Source organism: Gracilinanus agilis, chromosome 5 (assembly GCF_016433145.1).
Source record: "Gracilinanus agilis isolate LMUSP501 chromosome 5, AgileGrace, whole genome shotgun sequence".
In the NCBI taxonomy this organism is placed as follows: Eukaryota; Metazoa; Chordata; class Mammalia; order Didelphimorphia; family Didelphidae; genus Gracilinanus; species Gracilinanus agilis.
In genome coordinates, this window is record NC_058134.1 from 212,044,069 (window position 1) to 212,071,758 (window position 27,690).

Below are 27,690 nucleotides of genomic sequence, written 5' to 3' on the forward strand. Positions count from 1 at the left end.
TAAGCTGTCAGGAAGACAGAAGGAACATTTAAGATGACCCAGGACACTGTATCCTGGTCTTTGGTTACCTAGAGAGACCATTGATCATTAATTTATTCATTATTACTAGGTTGATTACATTGATTTTTAATATTTAAAACACTGACTCTCAGAAATTTATTTGACACAGTGAGTAATAAAAGATATGGAGTCGATGAAATCATTTAAAGAAGATAGATAAAATATTTTTTAAAATATAACTTCTAATTTTACTCAACCATCTATTTTTTAATCACAATTAGTATTAAGTGGGTCAACCGATTTTTCCAAAAGTTTCATAGTGTCCATCTATATAGTCCCTCATTGATAAGACATAATTTTGTTTCTATGCGATCATTCTAAATAAAATAAATCCAGGTCACATTGTTTTAAATTTAAAAAAGAACTTATCTTCAAAGTAAATTAGGAGGGGGCAGCTAAGTGGATTGAGAATTTAGAGATAGGAAATACTGAGTTCAAATCTGGATTCAGATGCTTTCTAGCTGGGTGACTCTGAACAAGTCACTTAACCCCCATTGCTTAACCATTACCACTCTTCTGCCTTGGAACCAATAAATAGTATTTATTCTAATGCAGAAGGTAAGAGTTTTTTTTAAAAAGTAAATTAGAAGAAATTCATAGCAATAAGGATTATTTAATTAGCCCAGAAGGACCTCAGTTTCTGGATCTGACAAATGATGAACAGTTGGCAGTTACAGATGCATGAAGAATGTAATACAAATAGCAAAGATGGGTGATAACTAATAGAACACTGAATATGAATCATGAGAACTTATTTCAGTTTCACTCCTAACTTGACATATGATTTTACATAAATCATCCAACTTCTCTTTCATTCTTTGACTGATGATGGATATCATATTGATCATCCCTATTTACTTAATAGTGTTGTGATAGGATAAAATGTGAAAACTCTCAAATTCAGCAGTGCTAACGATACGTTCACTATGACTCATCAAAGAGTTCAGGAATCAAGGACTCTTGATGTACATTTGAATTGTGTTTGGAATCAGATTTGCCCTTCTTGTTTCTCCTCCTCCAAGTAATTACCTCAAAATTTGTTAGCCAACACCAAGGCTTTCCTTATACCCAAATATGACCATGTGGAGAATTTTATGCACATTTAGTGGAGAGCCAGAAGTGTTCCTCCCTCCCTGACAACTGCCTAATGTAGCTCCATCATTCTACCTGGGTGTTTTATCTTTCATTTCTCTGTTCTAAGACTGTGTGGATATCGAATGAGATTTTTTGTTTTCCTTTCTAAAACTCCCTTGGCCAAGAGATTATGCATTAAAGTATCATAACTTACATCAAGATAGAAGGAAATACATGTGTTTATATATCTATATGCATGTATACATCTATATATACACACATATATACATATATGTGCAATACACACATACATACATTATATATAGGAATATATATTCAACAACTATGAAGAGATGATATTATCTTCATGTTTCATCTGCATCAAGTAGATACTATTTTTTAAAAATCAGAAACACTAAAGGATATGAGTGATTAATCATCTTTAATTCTGTTTAAAGGAAGTCTTCTGTCTAAAGGAAATGGTGAACAAAATAGAACTGTTTTAAATCCAGTTTTCTGTATCAAGAACATTAAGGAAGACATCAAGAACATACATGTATGACAAATGAGAGCCACAGAATCCTTTACATGAGTCAAAATATTTCTACATCTTGGAGCTATTCAAACAGATTTTGTTGTTCTTGAAAAATAAAATATGATATCATGGACTGGCTCTTAGTCAGAGACGTTAATGTTCATTGTTTTTTGAACCTGTTGTCTAGTTTAAAATATTTGATAATAGAAGCACTAGCCTGTTCTGTGTAAATCATTATTCAACAAAAATTTAAAATTTGTTGTATACTAATATAAAGACAAATTCTAGACTATACTTAGTATTTTTTTTTGTTTTATTTTTAGATACATCAAGGAGTGTAAAAGCATCCATTGCTACAGCTGAACAGTTTTTTCAGAAGTTAAGAAATAAACATGAATTTACCGTTTTGGTGACTTTAAAACAAATTCAGTTAAATTCAGGTGTTATTCTATCTATTCATCACTTAGATAAAAGGTAAGTGTCACTTCCTCTGTCACCTTCATTTTTACTATATATTGTTATGTAATTGAGGAATTTAAACAGAAATAAACCAAAGTAAGATTTAATACATTGAAGATTGTTTTGAAGCTATTAAAATGAACAGTAATCTATGTATTGTATAGTTCCTAACACAATTAATAACATCTTCGCTGCTATAAATATTTTAGAACACGCAAGGTTTTTTTTTTCCTTCTCCCCTGATCACTTGAGGAAAAGACCCCAACAGTACTATTACTGGATTTAAGGTATACAGTTTTAGAACTCTGGGCATAATTTCAAGTTGCCTTCAAAAATGTAGAGCCAGTCCAATAATAGTGTGTTAGTGTCCCCATTTTTCCGTATCCCCTCCAACATTTGTCATTTTGTCCTCTTATGATTTTAGTCGATCTGATAAGTATGAAATGATATGTCAGACTTATTTTGATTAATCAGTAATTCTTTAGAGCATTTTTTCACTTATCTATAAATGGTTTTGATTTCTTCATCCAAAAAACTCTATTCATATCTTTTGACCACTTGTCATTTGGGGGATGGCTCATATTCTTATAAATCTGAAAAAAATTCTCTATGTATTTTAGATATGCAACATCTATTTGATAAACTATTTATAAACCTCTTCCCCCAACTTATTCCTTTCCTTCTAACCTTGACTAAACTATTTTTATTTATATGAAACCTTTTAAAATTGAATTGAATAAAAAGTATCCATTTTACATCTCCCCAATGCTCTCTATTTCTTGTTTTTTCATAAGTCCCTCTCCCTTCTACAAATCTGATAGGTAATGTTACCTGTTCTAATTTGCTTATGTTATCTCCCTTTACAACTATGTCACAAATCCATTTTGATCTTATCATTCATGGTAATTCTTGTAAGATTTTGGTTTGCACCTAGTTTTTGCCACACTGCTTTCTAATTTTCCCAACAATTTTTACCAAGAATAGTGAATTTTTATCTCCAAACTTGGATCTTTTCTGTTGTCAAAGAGAAAGTTATAATCTTTTACAACTGTTTATTGTATGTCTATTCTGTTCCACTGATCTACTTTTCTATTTCTTAGTACCAGATAGTTTTGATAATTATGGCTTTGTAATACTTTTAGACCTGTTTCTTTTAGACTTTTTTCTTTAATTGCTTTTATATTCTTGACCTCTTGTTCTTCCAAATGAATTTAGTTATTATTTTTCTAGCTCAATAAAATAATTTTGGGTAATTTAGTTGGTATGGCATTGAATAGATAGATTAGTTTGGGTAGGATTGTCATTTTTATTATTTTGGCTCTGCCCATCTATGAACAATGAATATTTCTCAATTATTTAAAACTGACTTTGTGTAAAAAGGATTTTATAATTATGGTTTGACTTTATCTGTATGAAAAATGTGTTGTAATTAAATTCAAATAATTCCTGGGATTGCCTTGGCAACTAGACTTCTAGGGATTTTATATTATCTAGAATTATTTTAAATGGAATTTTGCTTTCTATTTCTTGCAGAGAGACTTATTTGGTAGCATATAAAAATAATGATAATTATGTGGGTTTATTTTATATCCTACAACTTTACTAAAGTTATTAACTATTTCAACTAATTTCTTATTTGAGTCTCTAGAATTCTTTATGAATATTACCATATCATATGCAAAGAATAATAGTCATTTCATCATTATCTATTCTAATTCATTTGATTTCTTTTTCTTTTCTTATTGCTATACCTACATTTCCAGTACAATATTGAATACTAGTGGTAATAATGGGCATCCTTGATTCACTCAGGATCTTATTGGGAAGACTTCTAGTTTATCCACATTACAGATAATACTTGTTCTTGGTTTTGGATATTGTCATGTTAAGAAAATTCTATTTATTTCTGTTTTCTGGTATTTCTAAGAGGAATGGGCATTGTTTTTATCAAAAGTTTTTTCTACATCTACTTAGATAATCACCTTATTTCTGTTGGTTTTGTTATTGATTTGGTCAATTATGCTTTCAGTTTTCCTAATATTGAACCAGTCCTGTATTCCTGGTATAAATCTCACCTGATCATAGCATATGATCCTTGTGATTTATTGATATAATCTTGCTAGCATTTTATTTAAAATTTTTGCATTGATATTCATGAAGGAAATTGTTCTATAATTTTCAGTTTTTGCTCTTCCTGGTTTAGGTATCAGCACTACATTTGTGTCATTAAAGGAATTTGGTAGGAATCTTTCTTTGCCAATTTTCTCAAATAATTTATTTAGTATTGGAATTAATTGATCTTTAAATGTTTGGTAGAATTTACTTGTGAATCCATCTGTCTATGGAGTTTTCTTCTTAAGGATTTCATTAATGACCTGTTCAATTTCTTTTTCTAAGATGGGGTCATCTAAGTATTCTATTTTCTCTTCTTTTATTCTGAGTGATTTATAATTTTGTAAATATTCATTCATTTCACTTAGATTACCAGATCTATTGGTATATCACTGGATAAAATAACTCCTCATAATTGCTTTAATACCCTTTTCATTTTTGATACTGGTAATTTGATGTTCTTTTTTTATTTTTAAATCACATTAACAAATAGTATATCTTTTTTTAAAAAATAAAACTAGTTCCTTAACTTATTTCTTAGTTAAATAATTTCCTTACTTTCAATTTAAACTCATTTCACCTTTGATTTTCAGAATTTCCAATTTGTTGTTTAACAGGGGATTTTTAATTTGTTATTTTTCTAGTTTTATTTTTTAGTTGCATGCTCAGTTCATTGATCTGCTTTATTGATATAAGCATTGAAAGATATAAAATTTTCCTCAAGTATTGCTTTGGATGTATCCAATAAATTTTCATACAGTGTCTCATTGTTGACATTCTCTTTCATGAAATTGTTCATTCTTTCTATGATTTGTTCATTGATTCATTTTTAGGATTAGATGATCTAGTTTCCAATTCATTTTAATATATCTTTCCACAGCCACTTGCTGAATATAATTTTTATTGCATTATAATTTGAAAAGGATGCATTTAATATTTCTGATTTCCTGCATTTTGTTGTGAGGTTTTCATCCCCTAATACATGGTCAGTTTTTGTGTAGGTCCCATGTACCACTGAGAAAAGATGTATCTGTTCTATATTAATTCAGTTTTCTTCAAGGTGTATCATATCTAACGTCTCTAAAATTTTATTCCCTCTTTAACTTCATTTATTTTTTGGCTCAATTTTTCTTGTTATGAAAGAGGAAAATGTAAGTCCTTTACTAGTATAATTTCACTGCCTGTTTTCCTTCTGTAGCTCATTTAATTTCTTTTCAAATTCAGATGCTATACTATTTGGTGCATTTATATTTAATATTGCTATTACTTCATTATCTATGGTACCTTTTATCAAGATGCTTCCTTCCTCATCTCTTATGAATAGATCCATTTTTGCTTTTGTTTTGTCTGATATCATGATTTCTGTCCCCGCTTTTATTTTTAATTTCAGCTGAGGTATAATAGAGTCTGCTCCATCCTCTTACCTGTGTGCTCTGTGTATTTCGACTTGGTTCAAATATGTTTCTTGTAAAGAATATATTGTAAGACTGTATTTTTTAATCCACTCAGAATATCTGCTTCTGTTTTATAGATGAATTCATCACATTCACATTCATAATTACAATTACTAATTGTATATTTCCCTCCATCTTTTTTCCTCTTTTTATCTTTCTCCTTTTAACTGATCCTTCTCATATTTTTGCTTCTGACTCCCATCTCTCCCAATATGCCCTCCCTTCAATTTTCCCCCCTCCTTTTCCTATCCTCTTCCCTTCCTATCTCCCTGTGGATAAGATAGATTTCTATATGCAATTGAGTATGGATGTTATTTCGTCTTTGAGCCAATTCCAATGATAGTAAGTTTTAAGTGTTGCCCACCACCCACTTCCTACTTTCCCTTCCACTGTAATAACTCTAATTTATTCTACCTCTTACTTCCCTCTTCTCCCAGTGCAATATTCTCCCTCCCCTTAATTTTTTTTGGGGGAAATGGGGGCTTGTTATATCATCATAGTCAATTTTCTCTTGTATCCTCTATTTTGCATTTATGTTTATTTACTAATAATGACAAAGTTCTTAAGAGTTATAAGTAGAGTGATAATACATGTATAACCCAGTGGAATTGCTTGTTGGCTTTGGGAGGGAGGAGGGAAAGGGGGAGGGAAAGAACATGATCATGTAACGATGGAAAAATACTTAAAAATGAATAAATTTTTAAAAAGGAAAAAAAAAGAGCTATAAGTAACATTTTCCCATTAGGAATATCTCAGACTTCAAGTCTTTCATGCTATTGTTTTCTGAGCATTTTCTGGGGTTTCAAGAAGCTCTTCCTTCTTCCAGTGTCCAAGGCTAGGTATGGCCACTGCTCCCCTGGCTCACACCTTGGTCTATGAGTGACCTCAGATACTTCTCTGTGTTCCTTGTGTCAACTTGCCCTTTCCCCCTGGAATCCAAACTAGAGACTCTGCTCATTGTTAATGACTACAACCAGTAGGATCCTTGCCCCTCTGTGGCTGCATTTACTAGGGTATACTCACTCCTCCTCAGCCACAGCCACAGCCTGGGTCCATGTCTGGTCAGTGAGCGAGTGCCCTGCTTCCAGAGCCAATGTAAACCTTTGACCCACCAATACCACGACTAGCTTTGTATTCCAGAGAAATAAGATACAAAAAAGAGGACCTTTATCTACAAAAATATTTAAAGCAGCTCTTTTTTTTGCGGGAGCAGAGAATTGGAAAATGAGGAGATACCCATCAATTGGGGAAAGGCTGAATAAGTCTTTTATATAATTATAATGAAATACTATTGGAGCTTAAGAAATGATGAGCAAGAGGAGCTCAGAAATCATAGACAAACTGAAGGACAATGAAATAATCAGAAGCAGTAGAACACTGTATACAGTGACAGGAATACTATCCAATGAACAACTGTGAAGGACTTGGCTATTCTCAGCAATAAAGTGATCCAAAATAATCCCAAAGAACTCATGATAAAAAATGCCATCTGCTTCCAGAGAAGGAACTAATAGATTCTGTATCCATACCAAAGGAATTTTTTTTTCACTTTCCTTCTTTTGAGATACCATCTAATCTGCTATTTTTTTGTATTTGTCCTTGGGAATCCCAAAGAATATCTTCATTTTTAACAAAGTTTTGTTAAAAAATGAAGAAGAGAAGGCCCTTTTCTGATGTACAGGACCTATCCACCTATAGCTATGGGGAGGTTGATGGACAACCTCTTGATTAGCTGTCACCAATTGGGGATGTTTTGGAATCATCAGGGAAGGCACTGAATAATGAGCTTCTAAAAATCTATTTATTAAACTGCTTGACCCAGCTCAGGTTGTCCCTGGTTGCAAGAGAGCCTTGGACACCTATATCCTTTTATCAGTTATGATGCTGGTCTAACCAGTAAACCTGTTACAATGAATAAACTTAGATTCTTACCCCAAAATCAGTCTCTCAAGATAATTTTGATCATAATAGCTTCAAGATAACCCCAAGAAACTTATGATGAAAAAATCTATAAACAGCCAAGGAAAGAGCTGTTGGAACCTGATTGCATATCAAAGCATTCTATTTTTTACTTCATTTCCTTCATGAGTTTTTTATAGTATATGAAATACATGTCTTCTTCCATGGTGTGAGGAATATGGAAATATATATTGCATGACATCACTGGTGTAAATTATATCAGATTATTTACACCCTTGGGGAGAGATGGGGAAGGATAGAGGAAGAGAATCTGAATTATAAAATGTCAGATAACAATTGTTAAGAAAATGTTTCTACCTGTAACTGAAAAAAATTAAAAAGTTAAAAAATTGCCATCTACAAAAAAAAGAAAATGCTACTGTGATGTTGAATATATAATGGATATAGTGGATAGAGAGCTGATCTCAAAGCCAGGAAACACTTGGTTCAAATCCTATCTCAGATATATAATATGTATTTCTGTGCCAAATAAGACACTTAAGCTCTCAGTGCTTCAGAACTCTCTAAAACAACAAACTGAAAATAATCTGACTTTCACTGGTAGAAGGAATTTCCTCTTCTGAAAGTTCCCTATGCCAATGAAATTACAAGTCTAGTTGTAATATCTATACTTTCATTATGGAAAATATTTTATGATATTGATATATAATTTTTAATTATGGCACATATTACACAAATTCCAATAGAGATTTAGCATTAACATATCTTGAGAAATGACAGATCTAATTATGGAATAGTTGATGTAATTTTCAGAAGAATGCCAATAACTGAAAATTCTTTATGCTCAATTAATTCACTATTTGATTTAATCAACTACAAACCTACTAATTACTAGATCACAAAGCCTAGAAGAAACCTAATCTACATAGTTGTTTCTGGACAAAATTCCAGATTTTGTTATATATATATATATACGTATATATATATACGTTACTATCTAACTTAAAAAAATTCTTACCAGAAGAGATTAAACAACTTCTATATGTTTAGTTTCTAATTTTTAAAAATCAATAATTTTTTTTACCTATTTATATGATGTTTGTTGAAGTGAATCCAACCTAAATTCATTTTTGCTAGCAAGTCTATTTTCTTCTTCTGTACTGAATGAAAGTGAAGAAGATGTAGAGGTTTCTCATTTCCATATAATGGCCCTTTAATAACTTTAGCATGATTATTTTGTTAGGGTGACCCTCTACCTTTTCTTCTCTGGGCTAAAAAGCCTTATTGACCTTGATTTAAAAAAATTCTGTTTCTCATTGATTATGATATAAAATATTTCTCTTGTGATAAGGATAGTATACAATGCAATTCTTCATTTATGCTACAGATACCTGGAACTGGAAAGTAGCGGTCATCGAAATGAAATCAGGTTGCATTATCATTCAAGCAGTCAGCAAACACAAACTGAAGTGTTTCCTTATATTTTGGCTGATGATAAGTGGCATAGACTCTCCTTAGCCATTAGTGCCTCACATTTGATTTTACATGTGGATTGCAATAAGTAAGTAAAAATTTATTCCATACAGTAATTGAGGCATTATAGATAAAAACAAGAAATAAAGTATAATGCTTCATTTCCTCTTTTTTTGTTGTTTTATTTAGAATTTATGAAAGAGTGGTAGAAAGACCCTCCATGAATTTGCCTCTAGGCACAACATTTTGGCTAGGACAAAGGAATGATGCGCATGGATACTTTAAGGTAAGGCTTTACAGGAGGGAAAAAAATTAAATAAGTATTCACTTAAAGTAAATTCCTTCAGTATGAAGAATGGAAAACACATGTACCAGGAGAAGTAGAATTTCTTTCAGTTTAGCAATTTGTGCTCTCCTTTTTTGTAGACAGGGAGGGTAAATTCTCATTTTATTGTTTTTAAAATTGTATTTTATTTAACTGGTAAACTTTTTATGAGTGATTGCTTAATAATTGTCATTACTTGGACACTTTAAAATAAGAAATAAAGCAAAATTTAAAAATGTAAAATATTTAAATAAGCATAGTATTTAAAACTCATTTTTTCTTTTTTTGCTTTTATCCAATTATAACATTTTATATCTCCAAAATAATACTTTCATATATAAGGAGAAAAATAAGATTATGCATGAAACTATGCATCTCTATTGTGTATAGCTTGTCTCTTAAAAAAAACACCAACATTTATTTATTTATTTGTTTGTTTAATTTAGAATTTTTTCCATGGTTACATGATTCATGTTCTTTCTCTCTCTTCTTCCCTCCCCCATCCCATACCCAATGAGCAATTCCACTAGGTTTTACAGGTATCATTGATCAAAACCTATTTCCATATTATTAATATTTGCACTAGGTTGATCATTTAGAATCTACATCCCCAGTCATATCCCCATCGACCCATGTGATCAATAGCTTGTCTTTAATATATATGTGTATATGTAATATATTCCTAACTTTTTTGCTGATTTTAGCTCATTTAAAAGTTTTTATCTACTTCAGAATTTTTAAAATCAGAAAAGACTTTCAAATTGCTTTTATTTTTCATTAGAAGAAAAATTTTAACCCTTATTTTCCATCCTAGAATCAATACTAATTATCAATTCCAAGACAGAAAAGTGGTAAGGACTAGACACTTGGTGTAAAGTGACTTGCCCAGGGTCACACAGCTAGGAAGTGTCTTTCTAAGACCAGATCTGAACCCACAACCCCCCCCCCCCATCTCTAAGCCTGGCCATCTATCCATTGAGCTACCTCGCTGCTCTATCAGTTGGCTTTTTGATAGGTAATTTTCAAGTTGTACTACAATGGCCCACTTAAAATAACATTCTCAGATTCACAGCTATTGCCACATAATTATAACATTACCTTTAATTTTAAAACTTTAAAAATATTATTGATAAGAATGTAGGGACCTATCGTGCTTCATGTCTTTCTTTAGATTTGGCTGATTGTGGAAATCAAGTATTCAGAAAAATTATTTTCTCATGTAGTTTTTGTCTCAGTATTCTTTGTATTTTATGGAGGACTCTGATGTTGAACACAATTTGACAGAATTAAATATGTATTTCTGTATACAATGCAGCTACAGAAATATGTGTGTGTGTATATATATATATATATTGCCTTTTTTTATATACAGGGAATAATGCAAGATGTGCAATTACTTGTCATGCCCCAAGGATTTATTACTCAGTGTCCAGATCTTAATCGCAGTAAGTCTATTAATTCTTGAACTGTGTAATGAAAGGTACACTTTTTGTTTAATTTTGTCCTGCAAATCAGCATTCAAACTGCTCCCACAATATTACGTGTCAACCTACACCCAAATTAAAATTTTTGCAAATACAATTTGATAAATGTAGTGTTTGTAATTCCAGCATGTCCAACTTGTAATGACTTCCATGGGCTTGTACAGAAAATAATGGAGCTGCAAGACATTTTGGCTAAAACATCAGCTAAGGTAACACTTTCACAAACAAAGATTGGGATTTAGGAAATCCTTGGGGTTCCCTTGAGTTTCATTTGTCACATCTGGTATTCATCACAAAGAATTTCAATTCTAAACCCCTACTTAAAGAAAATCTCATAAAAATTCAAATCCTAGTTATCTGACAAAAATTCTTTATTAGAACGAGAATTAAGCAGATGACTTGGTTACATATATTACTTCTGAAATAGAATTTAAGATAAAATAATAAGATAAATATAAAAAATGAAAAAATATTAAAAATTTAAATTTAAAAAAGTGTTTCTTCTGAAGAACACCGAGTTTAGGATTGAGAAGGTCCCTCAATATATCTTTGGTGGTTTGGTATAACTCTAAAAAGGAAGGTTTTTCTCAAAGAAAAATGTTTTAAGTTTTCCACAGTACCTGGAATGGTGAGCACTCAACCCATTTTTATGCCACAGCTATCCCATGCTGAGCAGAGGATGAATAAATTGGATCACTGCTATTGTGAAAAGACCTGTACTATGAAGGGTACAACCTACCAAGAATCTGAATCCTGGACGGATGGCTGTAAGAACTGCACATGCATGGTATGGCTGCAATTTTTGTAGAGTCTAAGGTGTCCATTTGCCATTTAGCTTTTCTTTTAAAATTTGTGAAGTCAATGTAGTTATAAAAATTTTAGGATGCATTTCCTTAAGAATGTCACACTCTACCAGCAAATATATCAATGCAGATAGTTTCATTTCTTTAAAAAAAAAATCACCTTTTGGAGGTGGAGTCAAGATGGTGGCTTGGCAGCAAAAGCTGGAACCCTTCCAAATGTCCTCCCCCAAATCACCTTCTTTGTTATAAAAGAACTATCACTTGTAAAAATACCATTAAATGAGAATTTTTGGTGAATATTCAGAGTTTTATTTTAAATAATTTAGCTAGGTATTTCCCAAAATGATTGTCCCGAGGCCTTTCCCATGGGCTATTTTATGCTTTTATTAATCTTCTGTAATTGGACTAAATGATATAGGATATCATTAACCTATTTAATGATCACTATCTTATTTATTTAATATAAATCATTAACTTGTTTAATGAGTCATATTAGAAAGAAGGGACTATATATAACTCTGTTTTTTTATAATTAAAGAGGTCTATTTTTTGTTACAAGTGGAACATCATAAAATATATAAAATCTCTTTCTGATACATATATCTAATCTCTTTCATGCTAATATATGTATATACTTGTATATAGTATGTATTTGTATGCAAATTCAAATGTCTGTATAAAATATGCAAATACACATTGGTTGGTGTTTTTCAGTTGTTTTACTCCTGTCTAACACTTTATGACCCCATTTAGGGTTTTCTTGGCAAAGATACTGGAGTGTTTTGCCATTTCCTCTTCTAGCACATTTTGCAGATGAGGAAACTGAGGCAAACAGGGTTAGTTGACTTACTTAGGGTCATACAACTGATAAGTATCTGAGGCCAGATTTGAACTCAGTTTTCTGGCTATAGACCTGGTGCTTGATCTACTGCAATATCTGGCTGCTCTCTCTCCATACACATAAATGTTTTTTATACAAATATATATTCACATACAAATATATATTTATATATACATATATTAGAGAGAAAGAGATTAGATATCTTCTTGTTTCATATAGATATATGTTACAGAGATATCTTTCAAATATATATGTATATGCAAGTCTGTCTATATTAGAGAGAAAGGCATTAGATATGGATTTGAGAGGAAGAGATAAATATTTATATATGTAGCCGATTCAGAGAGACAGTTGCCAAATTTTTCATGCTATTCAGGAATAACAAGAGAATAGTTATATTTATAATTTAATTCAATGTATACCAAACAGTTTAATATTTATGGAGCAGATTAAACATACTTGAAGACTGGGAAACTAAGAATTTTGTCCAACTTTATTTAAGTGTTATTTTCTTCTTAGAATGGCACCATCCAGTGTGAAGCACTGGCCTGTTCATTTCCTGATTGTCCATCTAAGTCTGCCCTTGCGTATGTGGATGGCAAATGCTGTAAGGAATGCAAATGTGAGCATGAACTTTTAGCTGAGTACGTTTTCTGTCAAAAACCAGGGTTTGAAATTAGAACATTCACACATCATTATCTAAATCTGGAGAAACTTCACGACTCCCACAAAGGATGGAAATGAGGATACTACCTTCTGTCCTTTGGGCACTCAGCCTCCAATTTTAAATACTCTTGTCCTTAAGAAAAACCAGAGGAAATGTGTTTTGGATGAATCATTTTTCTGAAGTTACAGTTAAAGGAAAGCTATCTTGCAAAGTACTAGAAGTCATTTTCTCTTTGGTTACTTAAAAATCTAAATAAAGGATAGTACACTTTATTATCCAAGATAATGGAGGAAGACCATGCTTTTGATGGCTCAAAATAGTAGATAAATCACTGATCCATCAATAGGGGTAATGAGAGATAAGATGGTTCCAGGTAATGCCAGTGTGGACTGGAGCCACTGTCCTTATGCAGCAAATAGGACCAGAAATTTCCTTGCCACATAACTACCATGGCAGTCAACTCTCCTTTTGGTACCAGGTTAGAGAAATGTCTCTGATCAACCCTGAAAATAGAATAATTCGTATGTGACTAATTGGGAGTCGACTGGATAGCATTCTTGCTCCAGAGATCACAGAACCATAAAAATCTATCCCAAAGTTAGGACTTCAGACACCATCTAGTCAATCTTCCTCATTTTACAGATGAGAAAGCTGAGTAAATAAGTACGTTAACACCAAATTACATTTGTTAGAACCAAACACCTTTGTGTATATAATACATTATGTTTGTAGGTGCTAAGTACTTGGCATAATTGATTTTAATTTAATTCATATAAGAAAACTTTTGTGTGACACTAATTTGTTAAACATTCTGGTAAGTTCTGTGGGAGATACAAAATTCCTACTTTCATGTATCTTATATAATCTAGTTGGGGAATATGTCATACAGATAGAATCATAATTGAGATCAAAGGAAAATTGAATTCAAGTAGTACTTCTGACACATATTAACTGTGTGACCCTGAGCAAGTCACTTAAACTCTGTCCCAGGCTACTCTGTACCCTGTGAATTATAATTATACTTATACTACTGGGTTGACATAAGCAGTCAGTCAGTCAAGAAACACTTATAAAGCACTTAATATATGCCAAGCAATATAATAAATGCAGAGTATATAAAAGAAGTCAAAAACAATCCCTGTCTTCAAAGAGTTCACTGAAGTTCTAGTGGAATGTAAGATAAACACAGGGTAGGCAGGTATTCTCAGAAGAGAAAGCAAATAGCATGTGAAGGGAACTAGGAAACGCTTTCTGCAGATTGGATTTGAGCTGAATTTTGAAGGAAAGTTTGGAAAACCAAATGATAGAAGCAAGACTGTGATTGTAAATGTTTAAAAACTGGCTTTCAAAAATTTGATATACTTTTAAATGTAATCTTTTTTTTAAATGTAATCTTTTAAGTTGAGTTATTTAAATTTCCTCCATCACTTTCTTTAAGTTCCAGTTAACAGCAAAACAATAAATCAAATATTGGTTTATAGTAATTGCTGGTTTCTGAAGTGTAAATATATGTTCACACTGAAAATTTAATGATCAACTCTCAAGAGCCAGTATAAACTGATCTTGGTCATAGATGAAGAACAACATTGTCATAGGGATAGTCAATGGAAAGGTATAAAAAAGGGAAATGGAATATTATGTTTAAGTAGCAAGTATGATGTGTAGTTAGACTGTGGAGTGCATCTGCATCCAGTAAAGTATTAAAAGACTGGAAAGATAGTAAGGAACCAGCTTTTTAAAAAAAATTTTAAATCTATATAGAGGACTTTATATTTGGTCTTGGAGGTAATAGGGAACCATGCATTTATTGTGTGGATGGTGATATACTTGGACTTGTGCTCTGGAAAAATCATATTGTCACCTGAGTAGAAGATGGATTGGAGTGTAGAGATACTTGAGAGACCAATTAGAAAGCCATTTTAATAATCTAGGTGAGAAGTGATGAGGCCCTGAACTAGACTGGCTGTTGTGAGTGAATAAAAGAAAATACATCCAATTGATTTCAAAAATGCTGAAATGAGAAGATTTGGAAATGAATAAGATATATAGAGAGAATGAGAATATCCAGGATGACACCAAGTTGCAAGCCTGAGTGACTCGAAAGAAGGTGGCACCTTCAATAGAAATAGAGAAATTTGGAAGAGGAGAAGGTTTTGGGGAAAAGATAATGAGTCCTATTTTTGACATTTTGAGTTTGAGATGTTTATGGAACATCCAACTTGAGATTCCCAAAAGGCAGTTTGCAATATGATATTGGAACTTGGGAGATGACTAGAGCTAGATATAGAGATGATAATTTAACTCCTGGGAGTTAATGAGATCACCAAGTAAAAAAACCTAAAAGAAAAAGAGATCAAAGATCTAGTTTTAATTATGTGGAAAGGGTTTCATAGTTGTGTTCCTATAATTGCTGTGTCTGTCTTGGCAGATAGATTCCTAAATATTTTATATTGTCTAGGGTGATTTTAAGTGGAATTTCTCTCTCTAACTCTTGCTGCTGCTGCAATGTGTTGGAAATATATAGAAATGCTGATGATTTATGTGCATTTATTTTGTATCCTGCAACTTTGCTAAAGTTGTTGATTATTTCCACTAACTTTTTAGTTGATTCTTTAGGATGTTTTAAGTAGACCATTATATCATCTGCAAATAGTGATAGCTTGGTCTCCTCACTGCCTATTCTAATAACTTCAATTTCTTTTTCTTCTCTAATGGCTACTGCTAGTGTTTCTAGTACAATGTTAAATAATAGAGGTGATAGTGGGCATCCTTGTTCCATGCCTGATCTTATTGGGAAGGCTTCTAATTTGTCCCCATTGCATATGATGCTTGTTTATGGTTTTAGATATAAACTGTTTATTATTTTTAGGAAAGGTCCTTCTATTCCTATACTTTCTAGTATTTTCAGTAGGAATGGGTGTTGTATTTTGTCAAAGGCTTTTTCAGCAACTATTGAGATAATCATGTGATTTTTGTTGGTTTGCTTGTTGATATGGTCAATTATGTGAATGGTTTTTCTGATGTTGATCCATCCTTGCATTCCTGGTATAAATCCCACCTGATCATAATGAATAACCCTTGTGATCACTTGCTGGAGTCTTTTTGCTAGTATTCTGTTTAAGATTTTTACATCAATGTTCATTAAGGAGATTGGTCTGTAGTTTTCTTTCTCTCTTTTTGACCTACCTGGCTTTGGGATCAGTACCATATTTGTGTCATAGAAGGAGTTTAGTAGAACTCCTTCTTTGCTTATTATGTCAAATAATTTGTATAGTATTGGGATTAGTTGTTCTTTGAAGGTTTGATAGAATTCACTTGTGAATCCATCTGGTCCTGGAGTAGATTTAATTTGTTTGAGAAGATGAGAAGGGATGAGGTTAAGTTAAGGGTGCATATTAGAGTAAGACTTGCTAGAGAGCAGGATCTCTTCATCTGGGATAGGAGTGAAGGAAATAGTGGAGGAAGATGTCTGAGTGATAGAAGATTAGGAGGAGGGGTGAAATGGGAGCTCTCAGAACATGGTTTCCATGTTTGGGTGAAATATGTGATGAGAACCTCAGGCAAAATAGTAAGGGACTACTATGGGCTGTTGACAAGAGACAAGAGTTAATTAAGAAGGAATAGAATTAGAAAGGGTTCCATAGGTTGCCATTAGCTAAATCTGTTCTTTTGTTACTTATTTCTTATAGTTCAGGCATTAAATTAAGTGGGCTTTCAGGTCACTCACATTTTTTGAAAGGTGCAAAGAAAAAGGAATCATATAAGCATGGTCTTCAAAAACATTATTCTAAGGGGAGGAGGTACCCTTAGGATTTAGCTTTGCCTTTTATTCTTGCATTCCTGTGTATAGCCTCTTTCTTCATGTTTTAAAATGGCTAATATTTTATTGATATCTTTTGATTTTATATCACCTTAATTTAAGGGGGAGAAATTGAGGCCATTTGCTGAGAGTTTCCTTGTTTCATCACTCTGACATCACCCCCAATGATATATCCTCTCTCCACAGAATGGTCCTCATCAGGTCCAGCTGTTCTATATGTAGCCTGTGTCCCTTCCCTCCTATTTTCCAGCAGTGTCCTCCCATTGTCATTCCTAATTATGTTTTCTCTAGCTATCTGCTCTTTTCTGGCTGCCTAAAATACATTCATGCATTCCCCACTTTCTTGAATAATTCCAGACCCCATTAAATGCTGCCATCCATGCCAGTTATCATACTATTGCTCTCTTTTCTCAGTCATCAGATTCCTAACAAATCCTCTACATTTAGGGCTTTCACAACTGCTTCTCTCACTCTTTTCTAAAGTCTCTGTAGTTTGATCTTTGATATCTTAATTTACCTGAAACCACTTTCTAAAATTACCAATGATCTGTGAATTTTCAAATGTAATGGCTTTTTCTAAATCTTCATCCTACTCAACTTCCTCATTACCTTTTTCTTCTGGATATTGTCTTTTCTGGGTTTTCATGATAATACCTTATTTTGTTCTTCTACTTGTATTACTACTCCTTAGTCTCCTTCATTCATGTCACATCTAGGCCTTTTTTTTGTTTTTCTCTCTAGAGTCTCTCTTTTAATGATCTCGGTAGCTTCCATGATGGTTAAAAAAAATGAATATGGATGCTACATATTGCCAAAAGCCTTTTCTGCATTAATTGTTAGAATCATGTGATTTTTGTCATTTATAGATATATATTATACATAATATATGTACGTATAGGATATATAACACGATGGCTTATTAATTAATGTGTTTGAATTATTTACTGGCAATCTCAGAGGGGAGGGACTAATTTTGAGGGAGATTCAGAAAAGCTTCATGTAAAAGGTAGAATCATAACTAAGACTTGAAAGAAGCCAGGATGTCAGACTGTAGAGATGAAAAGAGGAAGAATTCCAGGCAAAGGAGCTAGCCAGAGAAAATGCCATCAGGAGATGAATATCCTGTATGAAGAAGAGCAAAAAACGAGAGAATATGGCCGAAATACATATGCAAGTAGTAAGAAGATAAGAAAAGTAAAAATGGGCCAGGTTATGAGGGGTTTTTAAATCCAAAAAGAGGATTTTATATTTGAATAATAGGAAACCACTAGTTTCAAATAGAGGAGTAACAATCATTAGATCTGTTTTTGTACCAATCTTCTCTAAGAATTTTGTTCTATATTCTTTCTGTTTGATCTTTGCGTAGTATCAAGACCATATTCTTATTATGGAAGGAATTTGATTCGACTCCTTCTTTTCCTTTTCTTTCACACAGTTTATGTAATATTGAAATGAATTCTTTGATTAGATTCTTTTGTAAAGCCATCTGGTCCTAGAATTTTTTCTTTAGTGTCTCGTTTATGCCTTCTTCAACTTTTTTTCCCTAAAATTAAATCATTTAAATTTTCTATTTTTGATTCTGTTAATCTGGGCATTTTATAGTTTTGGTATTTTACTTCATTATCATGAGGCATGTAAATGTACACACATGAAGATCTTTGTGTTTACATGTAAATATGAATGCATATGTACTTATATGGGAAAATATAGGCATGTGTTTATATAGTGTAAATGTGTGTATGCATATATATGTATACATATATGCAAAAATACACATGTGTGTGTCTTCCTATCTCACCCATACAGAAAACACAGAAAACTCATGCACATGATTCTACTGCTAACTAGCATGGGAGCTTTGACGTGCTTCATTACCAACATAGGCAGGTCATCCCTCCTAAGGCAGTTTGGCAGGACAGGCCCCTGCTCTCAGGGGCTCACTATATTGGTGCCTTGTTTAGTGGAGACACCCCATTTGTTTAGTAAACTAAAACTTAAATGTTTTACTAGCCATAGCTAACACAGTAGTAGGGATTATATGCAATCAGCACCATACCCAATCTGTCACTATATCTTTAGTGAAATTATCTGCTGTTTCTATAATTTGTTCTCCCATCTACCCATTCTTTAGAATTAAAATCTCTTTCCTCCAATTAATTTTTAATTCTTTTCAGCTACTCTTTGCTGAATATAATTTTAATTACATTTTGGTCTGTATTTAATTTTTTACACTTTTGTTTATAAATTTTTATGCCTTAAAACATGATTAATTTTTGTAATTTGTTATGCACTGGTGAGAAATGTGTATAATCATTTCTCTTTCCATTTAATAATCACTGGACATCTAGCATATCTAACTTCTTTAAATTCTTACTCAAATCCTTATTTTCTTCCTGTTTTTTTTGTTAGGTTTGTCTAGGAAGAATATATCAAGAATTTCAACTATTATAGTTTTCTGTCTCTTTCTTCCTATGCTTGGTTTCCCTTTCCCATTACGCATTTAGATTTTTTGTTATTTTGGTTTACTAAGTATATAAATCAATTCTTTGACTATGGTGACTTCATAATGGAGATTTCTTGCTTACCTATGTAATTTGGTGTATTTTCTTGTTGTCTTATATGAGATAATGATTGGATCCCTATTTTTTTAAATTCTGTTGCAGCGTAACAAATTTTACTCCATCTCTTTATGAACTCTGTGAATCTTTTTACTTCAAATATCCTTGGGGGTTTTGTGTAAAAATCATATTGCTGGATCCTGCTTTCTAATTCATTTTATCCTCTTTAATTTTAGGAGTTCATTCCATTCACATTCATAGTTATGACCATTAATTGTATTTTTCCTTTACTTTTGATTCTTTGATATTTTTTCCTTTGTTTGATTGCCTCCCACATTTATAAAAAAGAGGGTGGTAAGAAAGAAGGAATAGGTTCAGCATGAGTGCTATAGGCTTCTTTTAAATTTTTTATTTTTAAATTTTATTTTTAGTTCCAAATACTCTTTCATTTCTCCCACTCCCTCACCTACTAAGAAGGCAAGGAAAACAAAACCCATTATAGATATGTAAAATCATGCAAAACAAATGCCAGTATTAGCCATGTCTGAAAATAAGTAAAAGAAAAAAAATATGCTTTAATCTATACTTTGAATCCAGTAGCATTCTATACAGAAGTGGATAGCATGTTTCATCTGAGTCTTTTAGAACTATGGTGAGTCATTGTGTTGATTAGTTACTAAGACTTTCAAAATTATTATTTTTTCAATATTGTTATTTTTCATAAGTCATTTTCCTGGGTCTGCTCACTGCATTTTGATTTAGTTTATATGTCTTATCAAGGTTTTTTTAAAAATTTTTTTTGTTTGTTTTTTAACCCTTAACTTCTGTGTATTGGCTCCTAGGTGGAAGAGTGGTAAGGGTGGGCAATGGGGGTTAAGTGACTTGCCCAAGGTCACACAGCTGAGAAGTGTCTGAGGTCAAATTTTAGCCTAGGACCTCCCATCTCTAGGCCTGACTCTCAATCCACTGAGCTACCCAGCTGCCCCCATTATCAAGGTTTTTTTGAAACCACTTCTTTTGTCATTTCTTATTGCATAATAATATTCCATTATAGTCAATATACCAAAACTTGTCAGGCATTCCCAACTAAAGGTTGTAAAATTTAAAAGTGACTTCAATTCAGTTTTTAAGACTTAGTCAAACTGGTGTAGGTCAATATTCTCCCATACCACATGAGCCTAAATGCCTTACCCTTGGAACTTTACCTTTCACCTATATCAGTGGCTCCCAAAGTGGGTGCCACTGACCCCTGGTGGGTGTTGCAGCGAACCAGGGTGCGGTGATGGCCACAGGTGCATTTATCTTTCCTATTAATTGCTATTAAAATTAAAAGAAATTAATTTCCAGGGGGCTAAGTAATAATTTTTTCTGGAAAGAGGGCAGTAGGCCAAAAAAGTTTGGGAACCACTGGCCGATATTATGGAACTTGACCATAAAAAGCTACTTTGATCATAAGGAATCTTAAGACACAAATACAGAAGACTTGAAAACATCTCTAAGTGAAATATCAGAGAGAAATGTAGTTTGGACACAAGTCCAATAAGGATTCCCAGGAGAAATTAAAGAAAGAAATTTTAAAAAGGCAAAAATTATTTTAAAAAAAAGAGCAAAAGAGGAAACACTAGGAAAAGAAATGAAAGCTATGCAAGAAAATTATGTAAAGAGAATTAAGAGCTTAAGGATTAAGAATACCAAGAAAAACTCAAAATGGCTTCATGATTTAGACATAGAGTAATAATATAAACAAATTGGGGATCATAGAATAAATTATTTGTCAGATGTCTGGAAAGAATAATTTTTAACCAAGCAAAAGATGGAGAATTTCACAGAAAGTAAAATGATTTTGATTACATAAAGTTAAATTTTTTCATGAACAAAACTAATGTTCTTTTTTGAAGAAAAGTAAGAAATTGTGGGGAGAAATCTTCAAAAATTTCTCTGATAAAGGTCTCTTTTTTCAAATGTATAAAGAACTGATCCATATTTGTAAGAGTAAGAGTCATTCCCCAAGTGAGAAATAGCCAAAGCATATGAAGAGACAGCAGAGAAAGAAATCAAAATTATTAATAGCCATATGGGAGAAAATGTACTATATTACTAATAATTATAAAAATGCAAATAAAAATAATTCTGAAGTATCAACTCACATTCATCAGATTGGCTAAGATGAAAGAAAAGAAGGGCAGATAGGTGATTTGATAGATAGAGACCCAGGTCTAGAGATGGGAAATTCTGAGTTCAAATTTGACCTCTACTTCTTAAATGGTGACTCTGAGCAAGCCACTTAACTATATTGTCTAGCTCTTACTACTCTTCAATACTTAGTATTGATTCTAAGACAGAAGTTAAGGACTTTTAAATTACTTTAAAAAGATAACAGAAAAGAAAAATTATAAATGCTAGAGGGAATATGGGAAAATAGGTACACAAATTCACTGCTGGTAAAGAATTTTTAGCAACTCTTTTCATGGTGGCAAAAAAATTAGAAAATGAGATATCTATCAGTTGGAGAGTGGCTGGACAAAGTATAGTATATGACTGTAATGGAATATTATTGTACTATAAGAAATGATGAAGGGTATAGTTTCAGAAAAATATGGGGATATTTATATGAATTGATGCAAAGTGCAATGAGCTGAACCAGAATCACATTATACACAGGAACAGCAATATTGTAAATATAACCAATTGTGAAAGCCTTTGTAACTCTGATCAACACAGTGACCCTCCATTGTTTCAAAGGACTCAGAATGAAAAATGCTATTCACGTCCAGATAGAAAAATGATAAAGTCAGAATGTAAACTGAAGCATTTTTTTTCTCTTTTTTTCTTCCTTTTGTGATGGTGGTGGTAGAATGACTAATGTAGAAATTTGTTTTGCATGATTTCATATTTACAGTGGGTTTTGTATTTCTTTTCTTCTCAATGGGTTGGGTAGGGTGTAGGTGTTGGGATGCGGTTTGGAACTGAAAATAAAATAAAACAGAATTTAAAAAATCAATTCCCAGTTCCAGCAAGATTGCTTAGAAGTACTTATTTTCCTACATTCCATTAAGAATTTGCCATTTTCCTTTTTCACCAACTTTGCCAGTTTCATATGTAAAATGGTGTCTCAAAGTTATGTTGATTGATTTTTCTCTAATTACTAATGATTTAGAGCATTAAAATATTTTGATTGATAGCTTAAATTTCTTCCTCTGAAAACTGCCTATTTTTATCATTTGACCTTTTATCAACTTGGAAATGATTCTTATTCTGAAACATTTGACTCAACTCCCTATAATATATATCTTAGAAATTAGATCCTTTTTTCAAAGTTATTACCCCCAATTTCTTGGTGATTACATGTTGTTGTATAGTTTCAGATATAATACCCTTACATTCCTTTTTGTTATAAAATCCAAATTGTCTCCCTCTCTTCCTTCTCTTCCCCTTCCCAGAGGTGGAAAGCAATTTTATCTAGTTTACATATGTTTTATCATGCAAAACCAATTTACATATTGTTCACCATTGTAAGAGAATATAAAAACCCCATATAAACTAAGGTGAAAAAAATGTATGCTTTGATCTGCATTATGACTCCAACAGTTCTTTCTCTGGAAGTAGATAGTGTTCTTTGTCATAAGTCCTTCAGAATTGTCCTGGATCATTGTATTGTTTACAGTAGCTAAGTCTTTCACAGTTGATCAACCTACAATGTTACTGTTGTGTATAATGTTTTTCTGGTTCTATTTGCATCAGTTCATATAAGTCTTTGCAGCTTTTTTCTGAAATTATCCTATTCATTATTTCTTATATTGTGTTTATAGCACAATAGTATTTTATCACCAGCACATATCATAATTTGTTCAGACATTTCTCATTTGATGGACATCTCCTTGATTTCCAATTCTTTGTCACAACAAAAAGAGCTACTCTAAATATTTTTGTAACAGTAGGTCCATTCTCCACTTAAAAAAAACAAAACTTTGAGACATAGCCATTTGGGCATAGTTATAAGTTGCTTTCCAGAATGGTTGGGTCAGTTCATCCATTTTTACCACATCCCCTCCAACATTTATTATTTTCCTTTATTGTCATATTAGCCAGTTTTCTAGGTGTGAACTGCTTATTGAGAGTTATTTTAATTTGCATTTCTCTAATCAAGAGTGATTTAGAATATTTTTTGTATGATTATTGATAGTGTTGATTTCATTTGCAAACTGCTTGTTTATATACTTGGACCATTTGTCAATTGAGGAATGGCTTGTATTCTTATATATTTGATTTAGTAGAGAACTATGGATTTGAGAAATTAAACCATTATCATAGAAATTTGTTAATTTTTTTCCCCTAAAGTATGGTTTTTAAATATTCTATTTTTGCTCTATTTGGGAAATTTGTATTTTTATAAATATTCATAAATTTCATTTAGTTTCCATTTTGTTAGCATTTTTTAGGGAGTAATATCACTTAATAGTTTATTTTACTTCTTTTTATAAGTTGCAAATTTATAAATTTTTATTTTTGATATTGATAATTTAGTTTTCTTCTTTCTTTTTAAAAGTCAAATTAGTTTATGGATTATCTACTTCATTGTATTTTGAAAAATCAGCTCCTTTTATTTATTATTTCAATAGGATCTTTTTTTAAGCTTTCAGTTTTGTTCATTTCTAATTTTCAGGATTTTTGTTTTGCCTTTTTTCCAAGCTGTACACACTATTATGGTGGTAGTCCCTAAATATTTGTGGCCCCTACTGAGGCTTCTTCATATCTAAAATCTGTTTTGGGCTCCATCCTGTGTTTTATCCTGGAAATTCTGAATTTTGGGTATGACTTCTTAAGTGTTTTCTTTTACAGCCTTCTTCTAGGATCAATGGATTCTTTTTATTTTCACTTTGCCTTCTTGTTCTAAGAAATGTGTGCAATTTTTTTCATGATTTGTTTAAAAAGAATATTTATGCCCTTTTTTGGTTATGGCTTTTAGGTATTTCAATGATTTTTAAGCTCTTTTTTATCTTTTTTTTCAAGTTAATGATTTTTGATAATAGACATTGTACATAACCTTATATTTTCTTCTATTTTTTCAATCTTTTTGTTTTAACATTTTGTATTGTCTTATACAGTCTTTAATTTCTATTTGTTCCATTTACATTTCCAAGGGTAAGGTTTTCTTTCCTCTCATGGGTAAGGTTTTCTTTCCCTTTTTTGCTAAATTGTTAATTCTTTTTCCAAATCTTTTCTCCACAGCACTCATTTATTTTCCATTTGTTTCTTCTAATATTAAAATTTTATCTGTAAATTTATTTTACCACTTTTTAAAAAGTCTTACTTTATTTCTTCTTGGCATTCTGGTTGAACTTCTACCTTGTATACATTTTTCTTTGAGGCTTTCTTGTAGGAATAATTCACTTCTTCTGGTTTTGTGTCATTGTTCTTGTTATAATAATATTTCTTTAGGTTGGGATTACTTCAAAAATTGGGACTTTGTATTAGGACTGAGCTTTGTACACCTCTGGAAGGAGTGTCTGGATCTTGTTTAGTACTGTTTTGTGTTCTATTGGATCTTGTTGCTACTTTCTCTGGTTATTGAGTGTTGTGTGTTTTTCAAGCATCTCATGGATAGGTTGGGCTCAGGAAGTATAATCTTTCACTGTTTTAAAAGAGGTCTGATCTAGGGTGACTGCCCTCTTTTTATCTTTGTCTCTGATTTGTAACTGAGCAGCACAATTGTAGGCTTTCTCTTAGTTAGAGTATTGGTGGTAATCGTTCCTATTATCTATCTGGGAGGTTCTTTGGGTTTGGACTTATGCCCTGAATTATTTCTTCTTGTCTACTTTTGCTGACCTGGGTATCCATCATTTCCTCTACCTGTTCATTAAGAAGTTCAACTATTTCTCTTATATGTAATAGGAGGTTGTACTGAATAGTAACAAAAAGGCTTCTTCTGTTCTCAGGAATTATTTTGTAAATAAGCAAATTACAAAGTGAATAAATAACTTCATGTTTGCATACTTTCCCTCAGTGCTGTAACATGCATAATCTTAAGCAAGGTGAACTGCCTCACAGAATTCCACAATACCCCACAGAACTCCAGGAGAGGGGACAGTTAAGAATGTGAGTCTAAAAAGCAGGACACCCAGCTTGGCCAACTCTTTGGGGGAGTTTGGGGTAGAGAGGGAACTGAGTGGCTTGAAAGGGGTAGGAATTACTTCTTCTCAGCTAGCTTATCTCTAACCCAGGGTGCAAGGTGTTTCTTTGCTGAATACTTCATGCTGCCTATAATCAGGTTGTGAGCACTGTGACAATACCTTATAAGCAGTATCCCAGCCAATCTCTAAACAATTACAGATCTATAATCCAGACGACCTTTTACCAAATTGGACTTATTAATATTAAATTTAAGGGAAATTTTAGATTGTGAGGGAGTTAGGGGAAATATTTTTATTCAGAGACATTCCTTTTTAGGTGGGATTGCTATTTCTGACAGCATCCTGAAGATATTAGATAGTTTTACCTCACCCTCAATCCTAGTATTTATCCCTCTTTCTCTGTTTCCCTGAATTAATAAATCCCTTCCCTTGTTAAGATTGTGAGGTGTGAGATGTTGTATTTTCAGGCTTTATAAGCCCAATTCATACATTTCCTAAACCGAATCTCCATGCAGACAGATTCTGAGTATAACTGTGATCCACTGTTCAAGGAAGTTGCTTGAAGACATCTTGAGCACTTTACCTATTTTGGGCTTAAGGAAAAAAGCTTCCAGCAGTGGAAGTTGCTAATTTCTGTGGGATTTTCCCCTTTCTAAAAGCCAATTTGGCCCTGCGTTAACTAAGTCAAAATAGCCTCCATTCCTGAACAGAAAGGGATTCTGTTAATATCAGTTATTAGAAGAAGCAACTGCCAAGGAGGGGGAGGAGAAAGAATTCTATCCACTCACTCACCTCCCCCTTGCTAGTGATTGCAGCTTGGGGCTTGAATCCTGCTCTGACACCATTGCTAACTGGACCCATTTTTACAGTATGCTAATTTGAGAGTCCTTTGAATTCTCAAGTTTGTCAGCAGAATTCTCAATCTTGCTGGACTTTTGAAAACACTAGAATCAGTACTAATCAGTTCAAATATACTAGTGAGGGTATTAGAGGATATTGGAGGATAAATATAAATATGTCACAAAAACTTCCTGACTTGTCTAATCTGCCTTAACATTATTGACCTTATTTATACACTCTTCTCACTTTCATCTTTCTGCTTCATATCCTTAAAATATCCTCATTTTTTGAAAACCCTTAACCTTCTGTCTTAGAATCAATGCTAAGTATCAGCTCCAAGACAGAAGAGTGTTAAGGGCTATGTAATGGTGTTTAAGTAACTAGCCCAGGACCATATAGCTAGGAAGTGTCTGAGTCTAGATTTGAACCCAGGATCTCCCATTTCCAGACACGGCTCTCTATCCACTGAGTTACCTAGCTGCCCCAAATGTCCTCATTTTAAAGACTTGGCTTTTCCCCTAATATTAGGGGATTATTATGCTTTTCAGTTGCAAAAGCAAAAAAAAATACAACTCAACTGCTTTAGTTCCCTTCCTTTTTAGAGATTTCTCCATGTTTACCCACATTAATAGAAAAATATCCATGGAAACAATAAATATGTTATAGCAAGAATGCTATCTTTAAACAATAGAACAACACAATAGCAGGCATGAATTCAAATCTTAAAAATGGTACTAATGTTTTTGAGTGTGATAGATGCATAAATTAATTATATGTATAGTAGATTTCAAACATTTAAAAGTTATATCACCAAATTCAGTATTTGGATAACAACATTTTGATGTTAACATCAAGCATAAATGGAGTCAAGCGTGTTTGTATAAGCTCATTACACTACCAAAAAGTAAAATCGAGACAAAAATTGGAAGTGTATTTTAAAATTTCAGATATAAGTAAGAAGAAACAAAATTATCTGAATCTCAAAAAATCTACTAATTATGAAACTAAATGAAGAATGCAAACAAGATGTGTTTTCCAGAATGAGAAGACAAAATCTCCATCTGAAATATACACTAAGAAAAATCCATCCTTTGTAGTGCACAATGTATACCATTAGTTTTTTAGAAAATAACA

General features: G+C 32.4%; 1 protein-coding gene across 1 annotated transcript in view; it reads left to right on the plus strand.

Moving 5' to 3' along the window:
• The window catches only part of NELL2 (neural EGFL like 2), a 127,553-nt gene that overhangs the window by 13,888 nt on the left and 85,975 nt on the right, over window positions 1-27,690 (plus strand). Inside the window, exons 3-9 of the mRNA XM_044677797.1 lie at window positions 1,993-2,143; window positions 9,002-9,175; window positions 9,277-9,373; window positions 10,785-10,857; window positions 11,023-11,105; window positions 11,555-11,683; window positions 13,060-13,162. Of these exons, the coding sequence (XP_044533732.1) occupies window positions 1,993-2,143; window positions 9,002-9,175; window positions 9,277-9,373; window positions 10,785-10,857; window positions 11,023-11,105; window positions 11,555-11,683; window positions 13,060-13,162 (810 nt within the window). The remainder of the gene's footprint in view (window positions 1-1,992; window positions 2,144-9,001; window positions 9,176-9,276; window positions 9,374-10,784; window positions 10,858-11,022; window positions 11,106-11,554; window positions 11,684-13,059; window positions 13,163-27,690) is intronic.